Source organism: Idiotropiscis lumnitzeri, chromosome 2, assembly GCF_059441095.1.
Source record: "Idiotropiscis lumnitzeri isolate Australia: NSW breed Sydney's pygmy pipehorse chromosome 2, RoL_Ilum_1.0, whole genome shotgun sequence".
NCBI classification, from domain to species: domain Eukaryota; kingdom Metazoa; phylum Chordata; class Actinopteri; order Syngnathiformes; family Syngnathidae; genus Idiotropiscis; species Idiotropiscis lumnitzeri.
In genome coordinates this window covers 4253096-4277948 of record NC_142392.1, presented here as the reverse complement: position 1 = coordinate 4277948, position 24853 = coordinate 4253096, and the positions used below count along the sequence as shown (strand labels likewise).

Sequence of the window (24853 nt, the reverse complement as noted above, 5' to 3'; positions counted from 1 at the left end):
ATGCTGGAAACTGATTAGCGTGACCCACCAGGGGTGTAGCGCTGGACTTGCACAGGCTGGAACTGAGACTTACCAAATCGCATTAAAGCAAGGGGAGGGGGGTGGCTGGGCAAAAAAAAAAAAGAAATCACTCACCGGAATAACATTAGTGCCAAATGACGGCGCTGACTGCGAGCGAACGTCGGTCCTAACCGGGTGGGTAGTCATGTGACGCCGGCATGTGTACAAAGACTTTCGATTGGCTGATTGGATTAAAGGGGGTGCATTAGGACGGTTGTGACTGGATTACAACGGCAACGGGAGCCGGGTGTGGGGGTCTTTGTGTGCATATGTGTGTGCTAATTAAATGTCGAGAAGGTCTGGTGGTACATGGGATGCAGCGTGGGGATCAGAGCGCAGGGTTAATTGGATGTAACGAGGCGTCTTTGGCTTTAGCCTGATCATCTGCGCTACCGACGTAGTTGTGAGCACCGAACATGACGTTGGCTATTGGGTTCTCGTTCAGATATTAGATTCTATCTGTGGAGAGACTCGGCGGTGTGAACGGTCGGGATTGATTAGCGTTGGTTAATATGAGAGTGGCAGAGAGTAACCACCCGTTGAAAAGCGGAAACGGAAGTGGTATCACATCACTAGATCCTCAGGCCTTGCAAAGACCATCTTATAAGGAACCGTACGAGGTGGAAGGAAACGAGGGAAGCAGAAGAAAAGATCAGAGAATGGACTGACTTGAGACTCACTGAGGTGCTGAGAGCTGCCGAGGACAGAGAGCGATGGAGAGAGCTGGTCGACAGATCATCTGTGGTGCCCTAACGACCCTACGGGGTTATGGGATAGGAACAGAACAGGAACAGGTTACTTGGTACAGCTCTGGAATCTACTCTAAAGGCCATGGGTCGACATGAATCAACCCCATAGGGTGAATTATGAGACTCCATTGCCCAAAATGTAATTCTGCAAAAGTTACTCATCCCTATAGCAACACTCGGGAAAGATAAATGAATAATCTATGTCAAGGAAGGGAGAAATGAAAATGCCTTCTAGTATACGCATCTCATGTGTCAATAAGCAATCCATAACACAGCTCATCGTATGCAATGTTCAAAAGGTGTTATGAGTTTCCGCCCCGCAGCGTCCAACAGGAAGCTTTCATTCCAGAGGCACGGTGCGGTCATTTTCCTCGGTGATGTTGAAAAATAAATGAAAGTGTGAGAGGTGGGGCCTCCTGGGTAGCAAAGTTGTGTGTGTGCGTGTGTGTAGATACGTGCATGTGCGCTTATGTTGTTGTTTGTTTGAGTGTGCACTGCAGCTGTTCCTTGCCATTTTCTATTCCCGCCAGAGTATGACGGAGCGCTCCCAACTGAAACGTGACGAGCGTCACTCTGACCTCATTACATGCTCTGGCTTTCAATACGACTGTAAAAAAAAAAAGAACTTTTTTTTCCACTTTAAAAACTTTATACAATGACACGATTGCAATATAGGGTTCCCGCAGGTGCTCGAGAGTCTCGTAAAGGCTGTATATTCCCCTCGCATTTGCTTGCCTTGATGGAGAAATAAAACCTTATTAGTTTTTTGCTATAGTAGAGCTTCTTTCTGCTTTATAGGATAATTCCATCTCTTATATTGCAACACTTGGGTAAAACTGCACGTCTACCAAGGCTGAAAAATACCAATTTGGATCATTTATTGTATTGGGTGGGGGTGCTCATTTTTGCAACATTTCCTCATGAATGACATTTCCAGGTTCCGAACAGAAATAAGTCTGTATATGTGGTTTCATATATATATATATATATATATATATATATATATATATATATATATATATATATATATATATATACATATATATATATATATATATATATACATATATATATATACATATATATATATATATATATATATATATATATGTATATGTATATGTATATGTATATATATATGTATATATATATATATGTATGTATATATATGTATATATGTATATGTAATTGTTTTTAAATCGGTATACGTATATTTGTATATGTCTGTATATGTGTATACGTATATTCATATACGTATGTTTATGTGTATTTGTATATGCATATATGTATAAATACCTGTACGTATATTTGTATGTGGCCGTACGTATATGCGTATATAAATAGTAAATCTATTTAATAATCAACGAATGTCTCTACTGTATCTAATGGGTCTTAAATTTGATCTTGGAAGTGGTTATGTACAATCTTATTAAGATTATTGGATTTTAGTATCCTGTTAAATGTTAGCCAACTATGCTCCCAGTAAACCACACATACTTTATATGATCTTGAGCTTGTAGATCTGCGCTCCTAACGCTTCTTACATATACACACGTAATACATGAGAGATAATGTAACCCCAGGGTAAGCTCATCACACCATTTTTTATGTTTACTCGTTTTCCGACGGCAGATAAGCGTCGCCGGTTCCCTGCAGAAAAAGAAGCCGTCTTACCCCTTGCGTCTGATTTATATGCTGCCACGTTCGCAGCAAGTAGTTTTTTTTGTTTTTTTTTCTTCGGCTGATGCTTTATCGCACTGTCCGACGTTTCAATGCGTGACCTTTCCCGCGTGGCACGTATGGAAGGGTGCGTATACGGCACGTGCGCTGTACTCGGTGTCCCAACGGGCCAAACTGCCAGCCGTGTAAGAAAGTGAAAGATGTGATATTATGCAAAGCGCCGAAAGAAAACGGGGTCCTAAGCTTCCTGTCAGTGCTAACCTTTCGGCCAGCCTTCTTTGCTCACTTTAACCCGGCTCCCTGTTGAATTGACGTCGCGAATGACGGGGAATGAATAGCAGCGGAAGCGTTTTGTAAGCCTCCGCCAGACACGCTCCTCCGCCGCATCTTACCTTGATGTATGCATTTGTGTGGAGATCAGACCGCATTGTTGGTTCTTTGTGTTTGCCACTGATTATGTATGTGTGCAACATTTCCAGGTTGGCCGCGGAGAATAGGAGCTCATTTTTGTCTGTCACTTCAGTGTCGTTCATCCCCTCCCCGCAGGCGGCAAAAGTTACTTTGTCTATTGTTTATTTAATGCCTCCTTTGAAAAGATCTCACCACCGCCCCCCCCTCCCTTGTGTTCCTTCTTTCTTTTTTTAATTTAATCCTGTTGACAATAACAGTAGCCACAATCCTCGCTTTATCTCAAGGTGACTATAAAGTGCCCGTCGTGCCGACGTAACGCTCCCGAGGAATGTTTTTTTTTATTTTTTTTTTTTAACTCGTGGTCAAGTTGGTTCTCTCAACGGACTTGGCTTGAAAGTTGCCCGCAAAATGTAAATAAGGTGTTTAGCCAGTGCTTTTACTTCCTTGGCACCGCTCCGATTAATTGAAATGACAAATAGCCATGCCTCCGAAATGAGAGGCGCAATTAGTTGTTGATTATAAAGCAAAAAAAAAAAATTTGGACTGCAATTTAATTAGTCAAGATGACAGGACTTCATTTGGAGCCGCCAAGTAGCGAGCCGATGTCGACACAGCGGCAACCTCGCTGTCAGGTGAGGTCCGAGCCTAATTTTGTCACCATGGCAACCGAGGAGATGGCGGTCAGCGGAGGCCCGCCAGAAGTCAAATACCGGCTTTAAAAGCTCTTCTCGGGGTTGCCAAAAGCTCGCACGTTTCGTTCATGTCGCACCTTTTACCTTTTTTTTTTTTTTTTTTTCCATCCACTCCGATTGACGCACCGCAGGGGGTCACTCGGGTCCACTTTAAAGAAAAAGATCGAGTGTCATTTTTCCTCTTTAACTGGATCGTTTATATTTATCTACCCGCCGCAGTAGTGACACTCGCCTTGACTGGAGAGAACATGAGAGCCATTTAAGGGGCGACCCGCACCCTCCCCTTAACCCTGTTAACCCCTAAGTGGATCCAAATGATGATAAATAGACAACGTGCTGATTGTGAACTCAATCTGGCGGCGGACTAAAGTGATCCATACTGTCCAATGTGCCGGTTTTGTGCTTGATTGATCTGTGTGCATTTATTATTAGTAGGTGAGTTGAAACAGAGCCTGATGAAATAATTGAATTTTGTAGGATTTGGTACAAAATCTTATGACCGTTTCTAAAATTGAGCCAGACAAAAAATAAATAAATTGTGGTCTGACATCATAAATGGTAGAAAAATGTATGGGGAGCCTCAAAACAGTCCACCGTTTTTTCTTTAAAAATAAATAAATAAATAAATCGGAACCCATAATATTATCGTGATACCTGGCATGAATATCAACATATTGAATTTTCATCCATATGGTTCAGCCCTGCTTCTAACTTTGCTGGGTATCAACCAAACTCAAATATAATTACTGCAAATTAACCGAGCCATACACTTTGTATCGGTTTGGAAGGTTATAGAAATCTGCGTCGTATAGATTCAAAGTCGCGCCTATTGATCGCAATATGTCCTCGGCGCTCCGTCAATAAGTCGCATCGCCATGCGAGTCGTTTTTTTTTCCGCTGCATGCGAAAGTGCTGACGTGGGTTTAATGATGTCGGGGACACCTTGAGGAAGGAGACATTTTGAAGTGAAGCCAGCTGGTAATCTATGGTAGCTAATTGCATGTTAAGCGAGCGAGACGCCGATATTACTCCGCTTCTCTTTTCGACGTCCTTTGCTTTTTTTTTTTTCTTGACATTCGCTTTCTTCCTGGGTCTTATTTTTTTCCATTTGGTATAACCCCCCTCCCCCCCTATTGTACATTTTGGCTACTCCAGCATCTCACAGTGGCCTATGTGATCTCCCTGCTTTTTTTTTTTTTTTTTGATTTATGGCACAGTGGTGAGAGTCTGTAATGTGGATATCTCCAGTAAAGCAGCCTCCTCCTCTTTCTTTGGCTCCCTCTATCAGAGTATCACAGCGAGAAAGACTCACAATGTGTTTATATGGTCATAGAGGCCTTTACCGCAACTGATGGCACCAGGCAAGTCCCTCCCTCGACGCGTCTTTAAATTCACCATCTCTGGTAAACAACGTCCATACACTCACATTTACACCATTCCAATAAAAGGCAACCGCATCCAGCTTGATGTCTCCCTTCGTGTCGGCCACCTCATGGAATTTCATGAAATGTCCCATGAATCTCAGAGGTGGGGTGAGGGAAAGGAGAGTCGGGGGCGGAAAGGTGAAAAATGAAAGAGAGGGAAGTATCAGTGTGACATTTTGGGCTAATTTGTAGGGATGGGAAGAAATGTCATGGTACGCTTTATTTCCAGGAGCGTCATTTGTCTTAAAATAACAGATTGTTTCACTTTCATTGGCTTAACATTAAATGAATACAAAGCCCCAATTTGATTTTTACATTTTTTTTTTTAGTTTGTTCTATTTCACATTCTGTATGTCCAAATTATTTTTATGTACCTTCCATGTTGTGACTTTATTATTACCAAGGTGTAAAATGGCTGCTTCAGGTTAATTTACAGGAAGTTGTTTGTTCGGAGTTTTTCCTCACATTCCTGGCTAATTCTCATCACTTCCTCCATGACGAGGTCATTAATCTCAATGACTAATTTCGTGCATATGGCATGAAGGATCGTTAGGCCTTGGTGGAGGTCATGATATAAAACATCAGTCTCACTGTCATTACGAGTGCACCTAACGAAAAACTAAGAATAAGGGGAGGGTTTGTGGTCGGAGCTGATTTTATTATTATTTTTTTTAATGTTCATTTTCATGATAGATGATATTGTATTGTGCATGTAGCGGTGCTCTTGTCACAGAGATTAAACTTAAGTACCGTCTCAGCCTCTGTACTGCAGAGCCAGCATTAAAAAAAGTGAAAAAAAATCCTCTTCCTCTGTCCCTTTTCTGTCTCACAAGAGTCCATTACCGGTGATAAACACTGCGTTTTGTATCAGCGGGATGCACCTGGCGTTGCCACCGAGGCCTAAGAAAGCAATTAGCCGCCCATCTAGACACAGTAAATGCCCACGGGCGGTGTCCTGAATGAGTGCCAGGATCCGTTTGAGGAGGGTGGCAAAAGATTTGTGTTGTTTAGTACCTTGACACAGAATGAAGAGCGTTAGCCCATGGGGGTGTGTCTTCGGATTCCGAATTTCTTTGGTACAAAGGTATACGAAGTCGACAATCGATCTTGCGATGACTGTTTCATGTTCATCATTGCATTGTCGTAGCATTACAATTAAATATGTACCATGAAGGTAGTCTCCATTTTGGATAATTATTTTACAGATTTTACAGTCAAAATGTGTCATCAGAAGTGGCTTCATACCTCCCCTTTTTATTCCTGTTTGACCCTTCGACTGTCACACTGTGATTATCTGTGACCTACACATGCAAGGACAATTCCAAAACCATGCGGCGATGTACATGTGATCCGCATCGGTTTCCTGCTGCATTGCACTCTGGGTAATGACCCATAGTTTCTCAATCCCCAGCTTTGCATCTAATAGGGGGATAATTTCCCACTCCAGGGGGCCGACTCAAACATCTGATTGTGACGACGGGGGACCCCGGCTTCAAGTCGCTGACAGGCCACAAAAAAACCTCTTTCATGGTCGTTTTAGTGCGACCGACGGAGTTTCCTGTGCACTGGCGTGAACAAAATGATGACGCCTCCATTAGCGTAATCGCCCTCACGTGCGCACATGTCGTCATTATGCATCTTTATGGCGTTTGGGACGCGTCACACAAAAGCAGTTTCACATTGGACAAGGCAAGGCGGCACCGTGCGCCTTTTCCCGCGTCGAAGTCGAGCGGAACGTCGAGCCCTAGCATCTGGAAATTACCGGTTTGCCGCAGTAGGCCTTGGGGACACGCCGAGTGCACCGAGCAAGTGATGGGTTGCCTTAGCACTCAAGATTTCCAACACCTTTCTCGGGATGCTAAAAGAAAGAACGGGGGCGGGGTTTGTACTCTGTGATCGGCTGGCACTGTCAGGGAGCAATTACTGATCAATGACGATACCCAGAGGATGGATCAATATTTTGCTCTGCAGTGCCTTTTTTTTAGGAGGGTTTGATATGTAGAACATGGAAGAAAAACCAAGCTTTGGGGTCATTTTACCAAAGCATTATCACTCTTGTAATTCCGCGTCCGCATTACAAATCGTCTCTATTGGGTAATCCAGTACATTGATTTGCACACTCGTCTCCCATGTGCTCCCCTGGTACCAATAGATTTCCTTTCCTTGAGGGTGAAGTCGTTGATTTGACGTCCTGCTTTGTCCATTTTTAAAAGGTTTCATCCTTCAGCGATTCCTTTAATGCTGATTCTTGCTTCAGGTGTTTTGAAGTGGAATGACACGGAGGGTGGATGGGGGTCTTCTCACCATAGACTGCAGTATTGCCCAATGGGGGCCGCATTGTCTCCCCTCACTTCTGCCTACCCCGGCACATTTTATTTCCCTCGTTCCCTTTTCGCAGGCGCTACGACACATATCCGGTGTGCGCTGACTTGCAGGGCCAGATCCTTGCGTGCTACAGAGAAAACGCCGGCAAAACCCTCCATTGCTCCAACATGGCCGCCATGTACCTGCAGTGTGTCAACAATGCGAAACAGGTGCGCGCTTTTGCTTTCCTCATTACTGCAAAATTTTGCTTGTGACGTGCTTCTCGGAATTCATAACGCTTGCATTTGCATGTGTTAATCGTAAAAATGTTGGGCTGTTGCTTCAATAACGCGCTTGTTTTGCATGTGAAGAAAAATAAGCGTGCAGCCTCACGGACTGATGACATGTAAGTTGTCTTTCGCTTGATTATGTGTGAGAATTTGGAACTCCCGGTCTGCTCTGCAAGGCTCGGGGAAATGTCTTGTGTAACCTGTTAAAAGTCAGACCTTCAGAATAAAAGCGGACAGTGTGGAGAAATGAAGCGTCATGAAGCACTTATGATCATTTCTAAGATTTCTAAGATGGCTTGTTTTAAAGATGCCGTGGGAACTGAATACATTTTCATTGCACTAGTCTGTATCTTTCATCTCATAGCATTATCGAGAGGAGCAAAAAAAAAAAAGTGCTTCATGAAGCTTCATTTTCCCTAAATAATATTCAGGGCTTATTTAATGATCACACTCACGAAACAGAGTTCGAGTGTGACTCGCAAATAGTGAGACCAAACTCTTATCATACTGGCGTGCTTTTATTTTGAAGGGCAAAATCCAAGGATTCAAAAATATCGCTAAATTCTCACAATTAGCTTAGCCCTTAGCTGATTAATTTTGTGTTCTCCCTCCTAACAAGTATCCACATTGTGCTTGAATTCGATTCCCATGTGCCTCCTCGTTCCCAGATCAGCATTTTTAACGTCACACCTTATTTCCCCTCAAACCTTCCTGCAAAAGGCAGCATCCTGTGTTTGTGTTTTGATGTCATTACACTTGGACACCATTCATCTTTTCTGGAGTCTCCTCGCTTAGTGGCAAGTTAAAATGCAGTCGCGCTGAAGCCACTCGAGTGGATGCTAACGTGATTTCCGGCCACTCACTCTGCGATCTATAACCGGTGCTCGCCGCCCAAAAGGACACATTTACATTCATGGAGAGTTTTTTTTTTTTTATTAGATTTTTTTTTCTCTTTTACAATTTCATTGTTTTACGGCACTCGATTTTAGATATGAAATTCACATGCGGTCAGATTTTTCAGCTTTGCGTCATGTAAATTGCAAGGATGTTTTATTCATGGTGCGCTGCGTTTTTAGCCGCAGCTACCTGTAGCCCCGCCAGGGTGCCGTTATATGATCTCGTAAACTGTTTTGAAGCGAGCCTGCCGACAATATGGTAATCCCGCTCTGTGTTTATCGGCCCTCGGCAATCGCGGCGCACTCGTGGTCGTCTGGGCTTTATCGGACTTGTTTTTTAAAGTCATTAGGTGCCCAAAAAACGCTTTTGTGATAAAGTCTCCAAAAGCAATAATATGCGGAGTGATGCAGCCAAAAAAGAAAGAATGACGACGCTGAGAGCGATGACCAAGATTAGAATATTTACGCTGCTATATCAGAGCCTAAGCAGGAACTTGCATACATATGTCAAAAGGTGCAATTTTGACCCTTCGGATGATCCATGTGGTCTCTCAACTGAAGACGCCTCAGATCTCTTTGCCCTTCTCTGCCCTTCCATGTTGAATCCTGACGAAAAACTGCACCGACGAATCCCCAAATCTCACTTTCCTAAGATTGACTCTTCAACTAAAGCCAGACAGGACAACAGCCGGCTTTTGTCGCTGATAATTACTCTTATCGCCGCTGTCATTGATGACATTTCGACCCACTTGCATTGCCTTCGACGCCCGCAACGCCCTCCCCTTCTCGCCGCGTCCTTAGTTCACATTTCTAATGCATTCGACACTTAACTTAAGAGTAAGTCGGAGGCAGCCGAAGGGCAAGCGGGATAAAACCTGTCTCGTTCCCTCTCAGCGAGTTTATCACCCGGCCCGATCTGCGCTGCGTCCACGGCCGCTTTTCCCTCATTGCGTATTCCCGCCGCATGAGTGGCCCCTGCTCCCTATCTTTCCCTTGTCCACTTCATTTCTTCCCCCGACCCTTTTGCCGCTCTGCCTCACATCCTCGAGCCGCGTTTGCGGTCTCGGAGCTTTGCAAAGTGTGACAACGGACAACTGCGTCGTTTTTTAATGAATCGATCTGTTGGGAATCGTAAATAGTCAGAAATTTTACAGGCTTCCAAATCCGTGTGTATGCATTTTTCTGTTTTGATAAATACACCTTCTGTCTGACCTTGACCAAGGTTCCGAGCAGCCAGGGAGTTCATTCTAATTGGTGCAATGGAAACACAACAGAGTCCCAATTGGTCATAGGAAATGGTCACCTTTAAGCCAGCTCGTCGATGGTGTTGATTTTTTTTTTTCCGAACCGAAAAAAACAAAAACAGACAAACAAGCACACCGGGTGTGAGGCTGAACAACAAACCCCACCTGCTGCTATCAATTGACGACACCAATGGTCGATGGACATTGAAGCTTATTTTTGTGGGCTCTGGTTCAAAATACACGATTACAATGCCGTGAAAGTTCTGCTTCGACTCGTACGGTTCTTGATCTAGAAATGTCCCGCTCGGCTGTTGATTCTCCCTTCGAGGTACTCCAAGACTCATGATCACTTTGACGTACCATGTTACCACAGAAAGGGCCAATTTGCAGTAAAATGGAATCACCGTCCAAGTGTAGCCTGACCATAGCTCGCGACACTTTTACAGGTTGATCAATAATAATAGGGAGTCTTTTGGAGGAGCTGGACACAAGTCATACCGCATCACTTTCTCCGAAGCTCTTTCCCTGGCTGGCTCCTTCGTCATTTCCCCGCCGTCTTTAGCCACAGCGGCCGAGTTCAAATGGTTATTGACAGCCAGCGCCGGGGATTTGTGGTCGCACTTATCGCGAACACGGAATCCACTGCCCTTGGGTGCTCTCTCAACGGTGCAACCCCCCCCCGCCTCCTCCACCTCCGTGCCGTCCCCGTTCACTTATATTGTACTCTCATGCCTTCCTCTTTGTCTTGTCTACCCCTATGACATAATCTCTTTCTGTTGGTGTGTTTTTATTTTGAGCTTTGTTTGTTTGTTTTTCCCCCCAGACCAAGTTGAGGACCGGGGGTTAAGGAAGAAAGGGAATACCAACGGTGGCGCAATCAAGAGTTTATTGTGTGGGATTACTGATTATTGACCGAGCGACAAGCCGCAAAAAAAAATAAATAAGACCAAGAGGATGAAGATGGAGTCAGCGCGGAAATGCACACCCTAAGTCAGATCTGAAGCCCTGTCATGTATCTCTCCCGTGGAAGTAGCATGGAGGCAAGAGACACTTTACCCCGTTTGAGGCCTTAGAAGGACGAGGACGATCCACCAGAAGCGTTGCGTTGGAAGATAGCTACAAGCCATACCTGACCTCCTCCCATCCTCACGTACTCTTGCACCCATAGGAAAGTATTTTTGCAAACAGTCCTGTTTTGATGTCATAATTCTATGCACTACCTTGTACACAATTACACGTGCTCACCTGTCTGTTGTGCTCCGTCTTTTCAATGTAACTCTCCAGACCACCACGTGATCAAAGGAAAATAAAAGATGTTGCAACTGTTGTTGAACTTCCCCCACCCCACCCCGCCCCCTTCTTTATTAATATTCAGCAAGCGCCCTGTGTCTCGTGCGTTTTATGCTAATAACGGCGGGTGTCTTTGATGGATGCGCGACCGCGTCGTGCTTGTCGCAGCGACATTTTGCCAAGATGAGCCCAGGAGGCGGCGGCGTCAGGGAACCGTTGCCATCCGGCTCTTCGCTTCCATAATCTGTTTTTGTGTTTTTGTTCCTTTTTTCTCCCCTCGTCCCTGCTCTGTCTCCCGGGCTAATGTTGTCATGGAGGAGACAGCTTCTCTATGCTTTCTGAACTCTACGACTCAAGTCTTTTTCGGGTGGAGTTTGATGCGCGGGCAGGTGATGGCTGAGAGGATACAATCTTAATTCCGAATCATGAGGAGAAAGTGAGCGTGGGTGATGGACAGAGGAGGCAGAGAGGAAGTCTGTGTGCATGCAAGCATGAGATTCTTTGTGATTAATCCCCCCTCTCTGTCTGTCAGTCAGCTGGCCTGACTTCTGGACTCTCCCAGAGGTTAAGGGTTGACTTGTATTATACCTTGTGTGTTGGAGGGCATTTCTAAAGGTTGCGGATAATGACTCGGAGTTCACGACAGGTGCCAATTTCTCTCGCGTCTCTCCAAGTGACCCGGCGCCTTCTGAGGCCAAGCTAAGCCTGAAATGAGGTTAGGTGCCCTCGAATCAAATTAGGAGATGGCGTACGGGCGGTGGGGGGGGGGGGGGGTCCATTATGACATCTAAACAGGGTAGATTTATGAACGCCTGCGCAATCTCAAGAGCGTTATTAATTCAGAAAGCTTCTCTGGAAAGTCTCAACAATGGTTTGGTTTCTTAAATCTCCGTAAAGTGATTTTACGGCATCAAGCTTCTTGAGTTTGATATATTAACGTGATGTGGCCAGATCCAATGCTGGTCTGGCTTGATTGGGATTGTGTGCAGAGCTATTTTTGTAGCACCACTTTGAATGTTGAACATATTGTGGCAGTTGTAATCCGACGCCAGAACACCGTTTCAACCAGCCTTGCCCATGTGTCCTTGAATTGTAACTGCTTAAGAGAAAGCGCAGTTAAAATTCAGATCAGACCACACGGGAGGGTGCCCGGGGGCCACCGGCAGCACGGTGATGGATGTGATCAAGTACTGGAAAGGCTACCTGGGCTGAAGGTGAGTCGAAATTTACTTTAATTGAGTCCCAATAGCAAATTGCTTGTGTAAACAAAAAAAAAAACTAAACGTTGGGCTATGGTATGACAATGTCGCTGTCGGCCGTAATCCTCGTATCTCCAAAATTAGGATTATTTTGGCGGTGAAATCAAACACCATTTTGTTTGAGTTCGATGCATACACAACACCACCCAGAAATCAACATCGCTCACTAATTTAATCCGCTAAAGATATGTCATCTTCCCAAACTCTTTTTCAAAGGTCTTAGAGCCATGAGTGATGCGATAAATAAAACGAGCTGACTAAGCCTGATCAGATAAAGTGACAACAATCCACATTGTTCTATCCTAAATCACCGGTATCACCTGACAACAAATGTGTATTGAGATACCTTTATTTTAAAGCGTTATCAAAGTGATGGATTTTTACATGCTACTTGTTTGTATTTTTTTCATTTCTCCTTATCTATTGTCATGACGACTCATTCGGAATTAATGACCTTCGCAGAAGGAGGAAAAAAAATACTGCTCGCCTTCCCATCTGCCTGTGCCTTCTTGATGCCTCCACACCGTTCCATTGATTTTTTTATTTATTTATTTTTTTCTCGCCATGTTTCCAACTCCAGCCCATCAAGACGACGCTCCACTCAAATTGCAAAGCATGGATGTGATTTGGGTAAGGAGACCGTGTGTTCAATTAGGACGGCGGTGAAACGTGCCAATGTTTCCTCGGATGCCAGTGTTGCAGGCAAAAGAGTCAAACGCTCCATTGTAGTAATGGGCGGGCAGATGGCAAGCTGCTCTGATGCCTCTGCGCGGCCCGATGGCGCCATTCATCAGCATGTGACGGCTTCCCTACAGCCCTTGCTCCAGGTTACAATTTACTACTTCACACCCCTTTTCTACTTTACTTGCGAAAGTTGTTCATAATTGTTGCCCTGAGAAATAAACGTTATATAGATTATTATATATATGACCTAATGAACAGAATCTTTGCCACATTTTCTGCATCATTTCAATGCCTATTGTGCTGCTCCTATTATGCACCTTGGCCACTAGAGGGTGGTATAATACAGCCATAGAGAAACACAAGAAAACTTTTACGACTTTGAGTAATATAAGCAGACTAAACAGATCTGATTGGCAGATGTTGAGGCGAAAATCGGTTGAAATGTCATAACTCATAATTTGATGACTCTCTTGCGCACGTCCAACAAAAATACATGTTCTTAAGTTAATTCTCCCGGTGAAAAGCAAACATTTTTAAGCGTTTGATGGCATTTTCGCGACGCGCTAAACCTGTTACGCGGCCGCGCCTTAAGCCCATCCAGCCATGAACTCTGAGAGGCCCGTTTCCACTAATCCCTCAGCACTGTGAAATACGTTTCCTCGCCCTTTATGAGGGGATTTAAATGACTTGTACACATGCGAGGAGCTTGTTCGGCCTCACATACTTGCAGTATTTCTATACTCGCTCACCGTTGCAGACACACAGACAGAGGGAAGCGTTATTTATTATTTACAGTACAACAGGCTTTAGAGCATGTTGTCGACAGAAGGCCGCAGGGCAAACGGGAGCTATTGCGCGATAAAAACACACATTGGTGCATCGTGTTCAAGGCCCCCGTGTTGACACAAAGCCTTGGGGCATTCATGTTCCCGTATAGGCTGACTCCACATATGATGTCGCGCTGAAGGAGTCGTGCAGGGACAACGCATACGGCGGCGTTATCAGCAATACGCACAAAACGCCAGGTATACTGTCGATGCATTGAAATATCAATGTTACTAATTTTGTTCGCTCTGTAGTATCGGTTCATGCGACGATAACTCGAGCCGTCATTTCGGTTATACATGGGATAGCAATTAATTGCGTTTTTATTGGCTGGTGAACACTTCAGTCGCCACCCCCGTCCCTTTGGCGTTGATGGCGCCGTTCCGTGGCATTCATCTTGAGAGCTCCCCTAATCAAAGCGCCTTTCTTGGGCCAAAAGCCTGGTGACTTAATTAGGCCCGCTCGTGTTAATCACACTTAAATATTTATCAGGAGGAATTCTTTTGTTTGGCCTTGACCTTTCTCCCCACCGCGCTCATTAGTATGTTGTTGTTGTTGTTGTTGTTATTGCAGCCGTTTCTCTTGAACGCCGCAACGCCGCTCACCTGCCGGGGGACGGGGGGGGGGGGGTTATTGATTTTGATAAAGGGGTCGTGGCGTTTCGAAATCGGTGATGTTTGGCGGGTGTCCGCTCAGAATATCTGCATGGTCCATTTGCTCGGCTTTCGTGCAACATACAGTGACTGCCTGTGCACGAGTAGCACTCGCGGGCTAATTGTCGACACTGAGAGCCAAGTTGGGTTAATATCACAAACATCAGCGCGCACACGTATCCAGCTTGTTCTCCATTGTGTTACACACCGCAAAATTAATTTGTGTGTTAAAGATACCAGAACTTTCCTGCTAATGACATTGGCTTCAGGGTGATAAACATTCCTCAGCACTCAGGCGAAATTATCCCGGTGTGGCCCTTTAATGAAAAGCATTAATCATTTATTGTTTTTTTTTTTCCTTGTTTCTAAAACCTCTTTTGCTCAAAAGAGTTGGTGCACAGACTTTTTGTTCACCCCTCAGGAAACTGTCTCCTTGCAAGTTAATGATGCGCTTGATGGAATTGAGTAGGATTTTTATTTATTTATTTATTTCAAGCCCTCCTAAAATAAAGCACTTTATTGTAATTAACAGGTAATTATTTGGAAAGAAAACAAAGTACAGTTTTGTTTTTATTTTATTTTTTTTCAAAAATTATACGTTATTAAAGTAGGCATAATTATGGCCCAAAACAATTTGCTTTTTTTCACCAAGTCTAAGAAGTCATCTTGTTTTATTAAATCTATGTTTTATTTCCTGATTTTTATTCGGCTGTATGCGCTCAGTGTTTTGAAGAAAAATAAAATCACTAATCTGATCAGATGTTTTACGAATAATTTTCATTTAAATATACTGTGAAATGTTTCAACCATAAAAATTAAAATTCATAAAGTTTTTTTTGGCCATTTTTTTAATGTGAGTATTAAAATTTCTTTTTTTGCCTTGACTTCAGAATTAAATTCATTCCGTGACCATGCTCATAACTCAATTCCTCTTTCGCCTATTGAAATTACTGGCATGAATGCCAGTAATTTATTCTCGCCAGCTGATAATAAAAAAACATTCTTCTATCGTACTTTATAAAACCATACAGTAATCATGTCATTAAAATAATATTGCAGATGATAAAAAAAATAATTGCCTGTCAATATTGTTCCACTGTCTGTCTACATGTGTTGCTTCACTCTTCAAATAGGCATTTTAAGGGATGTAACACCGCGACTAGTGATGCTTTTTATTAGCTTGTTTCATTTTAAATAAACCACATTTAATTATTAATTTTATTTCAAGGCACCGGACTGTAGTGGTTTACTTTTTGTGTGATTTCCCACTAAATTCGACTCTGTTTGATCATGATGTAATGCCGGATGACCGCATCAACGTATATGATACGACAATAGACCTGCAGCAGCAAATTTTACCTCACCCAACAATAATAATCATATTTTTGCACCGCCAGTGTTTGTGTGGGAGCCGTACTCATTTGTCATGTGTCGCTGAGGTGTGTGTGTGTGTGCGTGTGTGTGCACGTAAGGGAGGACGGAGAAAACGTAGGCGGGCTGTAATCACCACACGTAGGTCAGGAAGTGACCGCGAGCGCTTTGGAAGCGCCCACGTGTGCGCCACAATCACGCTACTGAATAAAAGATTTCATGTTTTAAGTGCTGGCATTTTGCATTTGAAATCAGCGCAGAGATTTCGCAGCGTAACGCAAAGCCGCGTCGTGTCGTTAATACAAAATACGGTTATAATTGTTTATTACATATATATCTATATAAGCTAACTTTTATTTGTTTAGTTTTATTTATATTATTTTATTATTTAATTTTATTTATATTATTTAGTTATTATTTAATTTTATTTATTTTATTAAGTTATTTATTATTTTTTTAATTTTATTTATTTATTATTTTTTTATTTATATATTTATTTTAAAATTTTTGCTTCATTTCTGTACTGTTTTTTTTTTTTATTTTTTTTTTTATAAAGACTTGTGTGGTCTAGTGAGCCGTATTTTTCTTTTTGATTCCTGTTTAGAAACAAAATAGCAGCGGATTTAAATTTTTGTGCAATTTCCTTCACTGATAACGAGACAGAAATCTGACAACGTTCCTCCACTTCTGTGCCCAAAGTTGCCCATCTGTTTGTAATATCAGCGTTGGAAAGGTTGCAGAATAAATCAAAAGAAGATCGAAGACTTTTTATTTGTCTTCTCTTTTAGTTAACTTTCTCTTTTTGTCACCCTCTGGCTTGCTTGTTGTGTTTGAAATATCGAATTAACCGAGGCATCAGTAAGGCAGAAGCGAATATGGTAAAAGGTCAGACGGGGAAACAAACTCATATGCGCATCAACCGTGTTTGCTTTAGTCCTAAAGTCGTCAAATCAGCGTGGAGGAAGGAGAGAAAATAAAGACCTTCCAGTTTCCAATTCCCCAAATCAAACAAACGCTCATTAAAAGCCTCGCCGGCGTGGTCGCCGTCATCTCGCCGATTCCATTTCGCCCAAACGCACACATCTCAGCCCCGAGACGTAATCCTTTGCTTCATTTGCATCCAAATAAGACAAAATCCAAGGGATTCTTATCGACGATCACAGCCAATGTAGTGTGCAGTCATTTATCAGTGTGTGAATCACACTTTTTTCTTTTTTTTTTTTTGCTGCATGTCAATAAATTCCATAAAGGACACAAATGGAAAAAAAAATAAAAACACTTTCTTTAAACACAGCACACTCAATAAGCCGTCTCCTGAGTTAGTTTGGAACCGGCGATTCCTAGCCTTTGCTTTAATTTGTCCCTTTGTTTTTTTTTTTTTTCTCTCAGCTTGTCTCTTTGAGCAAGAAGCGACATAAATCCACGTCAGGCTTTGCAAACGGTGTGTAGCCGTGATTTGGATGTCTCCAACACACATGACGTACGTGCACGCAACTTGCGCCGTGTGACTGGCATGCAGAGTGCGCACACTGCAGCACAATGTCCTTCTCTCTCCCTTGTTCGTCCGCGGACAGGACTGCGTACCTAATGAGTTGTCCTGTGACTTCACTCTCACACACACACACACACACAAAAACATGTCCATGCCTAGATTTGTTCTCATTCACCTGTGAGGACTCAACAAGGATGTCACACCTAACTCCCCCCCGATTAAGGTTCAATTTAAAGGCTTTTAAAGCTTGGTGTCAAACTCTGGCTCCCGGGCCAAATTTGGCCGGCAGTGTAATTATATTTGGCCCAAATGACCATTCAAAATGATAATAGTAATTTTAAAAACTAAACATGGTATTGCTTTAATAAAACCACTTAGAATAAAAAAAATCAATATAAAAAAAAAAAAATCTGCATTTATCTTGTTTTTAGAAAATTAAATGCTGGCCCGCGGCTTTGTTCAAGTTCGGCCCACTGTGTATTTGAGTTTGACAGCCCTGCTTTAAAAGCACCAAAGTCACAGATGCTCACATCAAGTCTAGTTTGCATGTTTCGCAGTTATGCTTATTTTTTTTTTGAGGGGGGGGGCGGAATATAAAAGAATATTTGATTCTCAAAGGAAGATGGCGACATGTAGATTCAAGATAGAATTTGTGTTTTCTCACACTCGCTTCGATTGTGCCGCGGCGTAACGAATGTGTTTACAAGCTTCACATATGCAAAGCTCTATCAAGAGTAGACATCGCGCATAATTTACACACTTCCCGTTGCGTGTTAGCGCGCACATTAAATGATCTGTCAGTCATTCACAGTAAGTTTGGCAAATTAAGATATTTACTGATGAGGCTTTCAACTGGATCAGAAAGGAGCACGGAAAGCATGAGGCGGAAAATGATGTCATGATTGCCGTTTGTTGGTTTGGTTAGCAGGATTTTGACTAAACAATATAACATGTTTGCGTATAACTTGGTTGAATGCCGGCAGTTGGGCAAAGATTAAAATTGTTACTTTTTTGCTAGAACTCTTTGTTTTGGTTGTTAATTTGGCCCCTAATTTTCGATGGGGTCTTTGACTTTTCAGCAAAGTCTATAAATTTATCGGCCTTGATTGCCGTTTGTTGGGTTGGTCATTATGTTTTCACCAAGACTTCCTTTCTAGTTTTCTAAATATTCACTATTTACATTTGATTTGCGCAAGGTTCCGTATGACACAGTGTAGTAACTAGAGCTGCAGCTATTACTTCCATATTCTACACATTATTCAGTCGATTAATTGAGTAGTCTGTATTTTGTGTTGTTTAAAATGTATGAGATGTGCACTTGAGGTTGCCATCCTTATGTTCTGCTGTAGTATCTGTGACTTTCTGGCTTTTAAAGCCGGCGCCTGATCTGGTGAGTGACGTGGGCGTCAACTGATGATCCCTGCGAAGCTTCAAGGTAAACATTGACCTTCTTTTGTAAAACGATTATTCAAGTTATCCCATTCATTGTTGTCGCCTTAGTTTGAACCCACCTTTCAACGAGCAGTATTGCCCCCTCCAGGACTGGAGGGGAACAGCATCACTTGGCACATATAAGCAAAGGTCTGCGCTCTGAAAATTGTTCCAGTTTTTGTTTGTTTGTCTCTTGGCGTTTATAATTTGTGTCCCCCGGTCTCCAAGCCGCCGGACCATCTGCAGCACCCATGGGTTCAACTCTTTAGGGGGGCGGCTTGGAACGGATCTCCGGAGACCCGACGGGAGAAACTCACCTGGTACACACATGGACGGACAGACAGACAGACAGTCGGGCAGCTGCTGTCCTGCTAGGGAGGCTGGCGGAGATGATCCACGGATGGGTAAACACACACCCACGCACTCGCCAAATAAAAGTATCAGGTCATCAATATGCAAACTAACTAATTACGTGACACCGTCAACACGGCCGTCCTCGGCCGCTTCGCTGGTATATAAACACAAATGTCAGCCTCAATACCATTTACCATGTGACTACGCATTGAAAAGCTATTTACTATCCAAATCAGTGGGATTTGAGCGTGTCATTCACGGCGCATGAGAGCTCATTATAAAAATGAGATATCATGCGCGAGGCTGACACGCGCCGTGTTGTTGCTTTTCGAAGTTCAGAATTGGAATCGGGGAGGGGGGAGGGGGAGGGAACCAAACATTTCAATTGAGATGGACGCCACGCATCATCGGTGACAGGTTTGTAAATGTCAACATAAATACGAACATGATTTTTAGGTGTGAATCGAGCCGGGTGTTTAGTTGGATTTCGTACGAAAGTGATTGATTGTCATAAATGGGAAACGAGCAGTTTGCATGCTGCTGTTTTCATTCCAACATAGAGGTTTATAGAATTTAATACAAAAGTGGTCCCTCTCCACTAACGGACTTAGAATTTATTGAGATTTCTGACAAAGGCTGTACATTTTGTGAAAAAATGTATTTCACAAACACAAATGATACTTCAACTCATTTAGTCCCATTGACGGATAAATACGTCAAAGATCCATTTTTTGGGGGGGTAATGAACGAGTTAATGAGTAGCAAACTTGACATATTCAGTTGATTTAAAAAATAAATAAATAAATAAAAATGTCATGCCTTGACCAAAAAAAAAAAAAAAAAAAAAGCACACCACAAACGGAATGTTTAAATGTTGCAATATCTCTGCAACCTGCACATTTTGTGATACAGTTTACAATCCTTTGCGTTTGGATCATTTTGAACTCATTGTCAAAGGCAAAGGGGATGGAAGGGATGCTGGAACAGATGTTTGATGGACATCTGCGTTTGTATGTAGACGTTTGCAAAAGGGGGCTACAAAGACCCGTGGGATGTGTGCGCCACTGTCGGGGGGGGGGGATTTCAAGGTTTAGATGCAGCATGCAGCTGTGCTTAAAGGGCTTCACTGGCTTCATTCAAATAGGGACCCCCGCGCACTTGGGGCAACGTTGGTAGAACTGCTGAGACAACACCATGCCAGCTGGCGGCAGAATGCCCCCCCCTACACACACACATACACAATCTACCCAACCCGGCCCCCACCCTCAAACGCACACTCGACTGAATTAGAGGCGGCAACTTCATCAACACCATTCATAAGTCATCGTCTCATTTGCAAGACAAACGTGCCAGTCACGTTGGTCAGTGCGCGTGAATGAAGAAGCTAGCGGCAAGCTAACACATCCTCCGACCGTATGGCATTCTTCTTCTTTTTTTTTTTTTTGTTGACCTCCAAATTTTTTTATTAGGATTTTCATCAAAAGTTTAAATTTTTTTAAATTTAGCGCCTGTACAGATTATTTTTGTAATATGTGATACAAGATTTTTTACTAGAGGATGAACTTGTTCAGTAAAAAAAACGGACATTTTGGTTGCTCAACTTTTCTTTTATCTAATAACAACAAAAAATTGAGGATTTTATGCAAAACTGAATGCACCAATTTTGTAGAAATCTTTCCGCATTTTTTGTTGTAAAATGAATGAAACTTCCGAAAATGTTGTTTACTCGTACTCTCATAGGATTTCCGCTCAAACGGCACAGGTCGCCTCTCCGTGGGTCTTTTATGGTTTTGCTGTTTGACGCACGCAAACATTAATTTCATAAGGTCATGTGAGGGTGACACATTATTGTCACAGTGGATGGCGGCGTTATTGATTTGCTGAGCTATCTGATATGAAAATCTGCGAGACTGTTGATTTAGCCCGCTTGAAGCTAATAGCTTTGTCCATATCGATGCATTTACGGCCTTCAAATGAGTGGCGAGATGCCCGCAAAGGAGACTGCCAGCGCAAAAACGCCGTCAAGAAGATTTGGGGCTTGCTTTTTAAAAGTCACTCCAGAGTACAAGTCGAATTAGTCAAAAGATGTGAAAAATAATTATATGTTACTCATGATCATCATTTTTTTTTTCCATTTTCAAAAAAATAAAGAAATAATTAAATAAGCGAGACCGAGAACAGCAGAGCCTGGACTCAAACCCGCGCAGAAGTTTTTCTTTTTCTTTTAAAATGACTTACCTGATACAAATGCGGCCAAAAGTCCAATGCTGGTCGGCTATTGCGCCTTTAATAAATCGTTGTTGTGGCGGAAGTTGCACGCTTCATCTAGTGATGATGCATGTGTGTGTGTGTAATAAAATATATTTAAACTAATAAAATCTAATAACACATTGCAAATGAATCAAAAACAACCAAAATCCCCCCAAAATAATAAACAAAAGCAATAAATTCTAATTAAAATATATGATTCATGTAGACAGAACAATATATTCAAATAAATCAATACAAATAAAAATTCTAAATGAAGGAATTAAAATACAATGAAAAACATCACATAAAAACTGTCAGACTTGTAATCTTTTATTGATTTTTTTATTTCTTTTTTGTTTGTTTCAATTTTTTTTATTCACAGGCGTAGCACTCATTGTGACCACTGGCAGCGCTGCTGAGCTGCCTGCACTTCACCCTTGTCCTTTAGGTGGCGCTCTGATGCAGAGTTTCAACCAGCGCTTGTCCTTCTCGGTGAGCTATCTGCAGACACAAGCCAATTGGAGGAGGGGTGGGGGGGCTGGGGGGGGGGGAGAAGGAGGCTGCTGCTGCACACCCCTAAAAAAAGAGACCTCAAAAATCACATTTGCATTATTTGAAAAGTGCTTTTCCGCCTCCACCCATTTAAAACCACATGCCGTAAATGAGGCTGCTTGAATACTAATTGCGCTAATTGGACCCACGCCTGAAGCATTTAAAAGCTCATCAAAGAGATAAAATAATGCAGATTTTAATCACTCCCTGTCATTATATGGAAATGACGCCCAAAAATCCGACTTCGGAACCTGCCCCCCCCCCCCCCAAAAAAGTGCATGCAAAGGTGCTGGATTACTTTTTTTTTTTTTTTCTTTGCTTGACTTGTGCGCCCCAAAAAAAAAAAAGTGCATGCAAAGGTGCTGGATTTTTTTTTTTCCCCCTTTGCTTGACGTCCTCCTCTTTTCAGTGTGAAGGGCAAAAGCGCCCAACTCCGAGGCATCCCTCTTCCTCCTCTTCCCCCTCCTCCTCCTCCTCCTCCTCGCTTCTCCCTCCTCCCTTCATCGTCTTCCTCTCACTCCCGCTCTGCTGCAGCCACCCCCTAAGCGTCACTTGAGCAGGAGCGCCGCACCGAGTCGCATCCCAAACTCTCCGTGCACACGCGCTAACCTCTTCCTCCTCCTCCTCTTCTCGTGCTTCCTCGCCGGGGCATGGCAGGTGCGGCGGCCGGCTGTGAGTGCGCGCTGAGCGGCGTGTTACGCTCCGGCTGAACGTGGGGGGGGGATGCTGCTGCTTCTGCCGCTGTTGCCGGAGGTCCGCCACTGCAAGCTCGTGGAAGTGTGTTTTTTTTTTTTTGAATGTGTGGATTTAAAGTGGACTCGCCTCCCGGGCAGGATTTAATCAAATCTTCTCTCATTTTTGTGTCTTTTGGGAGCTGTTTTCTTTTTTTTGGACGTGCCTCTCTTGTATTCCGCAGTGCGGCTGCGAAGTGACATCTGCAGAGAGTCCAGGTAAGCAGGCTGACCTGTTTTGGGATTGTGGAGGGATGCACCTGCTTCAACCCACTTTGGATGCGGTGATGAACGCCCGGGCTTTTTCCTTTTTTTTTTTTTTTTTTTTTCCAAAAAGCAAGCATGCTGCATATTTTATAGGCTCAGCTTACGGTCGAGGAAGCGTTTCCAAACAAACCTTTATATGAATTATTCTCTCTGTGTTTGCCATCTGGCAGCTCGTTCTTGCTTTTAATAAAGGTGATTAATCTTGAAAAGTTGGCTGAGGGGCACTCAACTGGCGCGTTTTAAGATGAAATACCTTGCGAGGGGAATTCGACTCCACGTTGTCACTTGGCAAGTTGCATTTGAGGTGTTGTGAGATCCATCATCAAAATGCGCTTCTTATTGGCTGTCTTTCAAGTATCATCACGTGAAAGCGCGTTTTACTTTTTTTTCTTTTTTTTTTTTTGCGCGTCGTGTCAATTTGCGTTTATTGGAGCATATGTTTAGGTTTGCGCTTTTATTGGCATTCTGTCGTCTCGCCAAGCCACCTTTACTTTGCATTTCGGTTCGTAGTGCAAGTCTGTGTGTTCAAAGTATGGCCGGAGGGGTTGCCGCATGTGAGCCCTGGAGGGATCGGCGGAGCGCTAACGCCGCTGTAATACATGAATGCGCAGAACACAACATGGATTTGTTTACGACCACATTCCACGCTGCAGGAATCGTGTTGAAAATCAAGCATGACCGCTTTATTAGGCACATCAGTTTAGGCAAATTATTCTAATCCAAGGACTTTTTCGGAACACCTCACTCGTGCGCTGCGCGTTTGTGTGCTTTCTCTTTTTTCCCATCAGAAGTGGCCCATTAGTGTGCATCACGACCATCAAGGTCCCGAGTGAGGGAAGAGGGTAAACATTTGAGTCCCAGAGGAGGAGTTGGATAATCCTATCTGGTCGCCGGCCGGGTAGTCGCCTTTGTAAGCGAGTCACTTTTGACATATGACCTCCCCCGTGTCCGTCAGGTGCGGCGTTATGGTTACAAGGAGCACGGCCTTGTCAATATCGAGCCTCGCTGATGCTTAATCTCACCCGGCAACCTTGCCGGATGACGTTTGGTGGAGTTGGGGAGACTCTGCGGAAGTGTGTGTGTGTGTGAATGAAGTGAGATGAACACGCTGGTGAATGATGAGGCTGTGCAGCGGACATGAATGGCGCTCTCTGTTTGTTCTGCAGCTCCGATTAGGTCCCTTTTTTAACAATGTTTTGCCTTCTTGGACCTTTCTTCAGACTTCTGATTGGTAATAATACTCCTTGGGTGTTAAGGTCTACGGCACCACCTGATGCTTGGGCACAATTCATGAGGATAAGCATCATTCGTGATGTTATTTTGAGGCCTTAGTGGACGTAATATTGAAGATTTGAAAAATAAATTTTATTTTGACAAAAGTGAGAACATTTTAGGTGGGAATAAAATTGATTGGGGAGAAAATACTGGAATAAAAAAATTAAATGTATAGAAAAAAATATAATGCAATTTTTTTTTTTTTTTTACTTAGATTCATTTCTGAAGAAATGAATTATGTAGTCGGTTTTTAAAATCATCTTGTCATTAGAATACTTGGATAGATTCCTGAGTCAGATTTAAAATGTTCTCAAAATATGAAAAAAAAATAAATAAATCAAATTGTTAGCAAGCCTATTGGTAATTTTTATGTCCTGTATATTGTGAATTACTTATAAAAATTAAAAAAACAATTTTTAAAATTCCGTACATGTACCATTGCTGATACGCAGGCTCCCTCTAGTGGTACGTGAAAAATATTTTGTGCTCAGTGTCAGTTCAGTTGTATTTAACTTTTTAGTGGAATTTATTTGCATTGAATAGATTTATTTTTATATGGTATTAGATGTAAAAAGTCTGAGAGCCGCGATCTGTTGCGATTACATTTGACTTCTAATTGGTTTCAATATCGTGACCTTTTTCCGTGCATTGTATGGCACGCTGTATCCT

General features: G+C 42.9%; 2 protein-coding genes across 7 annotated transcripts in view; both read left to right on the top strand.

Annotated features, from left to right (window-relative positions):
- The window catches only part of chchd3a (coiled-coil-helix-coiled-coil-helix domain containing 3a), a 36815-nt gene extending 26142 nt beyond the window's left edge, over positions 1-10673 (top strand). For 3 of the 5 annotated variants that reach the window (XM_088289050.1, XM_088289053.1, XM_088289051.1), the window contains 3 exons: positions 7415-7550; positions 7692-7726; positions 10574-10673. In XM_088289050.1, coding sequence (XP_088145176.1) covers positions 7415-7550; positions 7692-7726; positions 10574-10583 — 181 coding nt within the window. In that variant the 3' untranslated portion in view covers positions 10584-10673. The remainder of the gene's footprint in view (positions 1-7414; positions 7551-7691; positions 7727-10573) is intronic. The other 2 variants (XM_088289052.1, XM_088289054.1) reach the window with 2 other exon arrangements.
- Positions 10674-21790: 11117 nt separating this feature from the next.
- The window catches only part of plxna4 (plexin A4), a 113321-nt gene continuing 110258 nt past the window's right edge, over positions 21791-24853 (top strand). Inside the window, exons 1-2 of one of the 2 annotated variants that reach the window (XM_088284347.1) lie at positions 21791-21851; positions 22569-22861. The gene's annotated coding sequence lies outside the window, so the exon portion shown is untranslated. Of the gene's footprint in view, positions 21852-22444; positions 22862-24853 lie in introns of those variants that run through there. The other variant, XM_088284337.1, reaches the window with a different exon arrangement.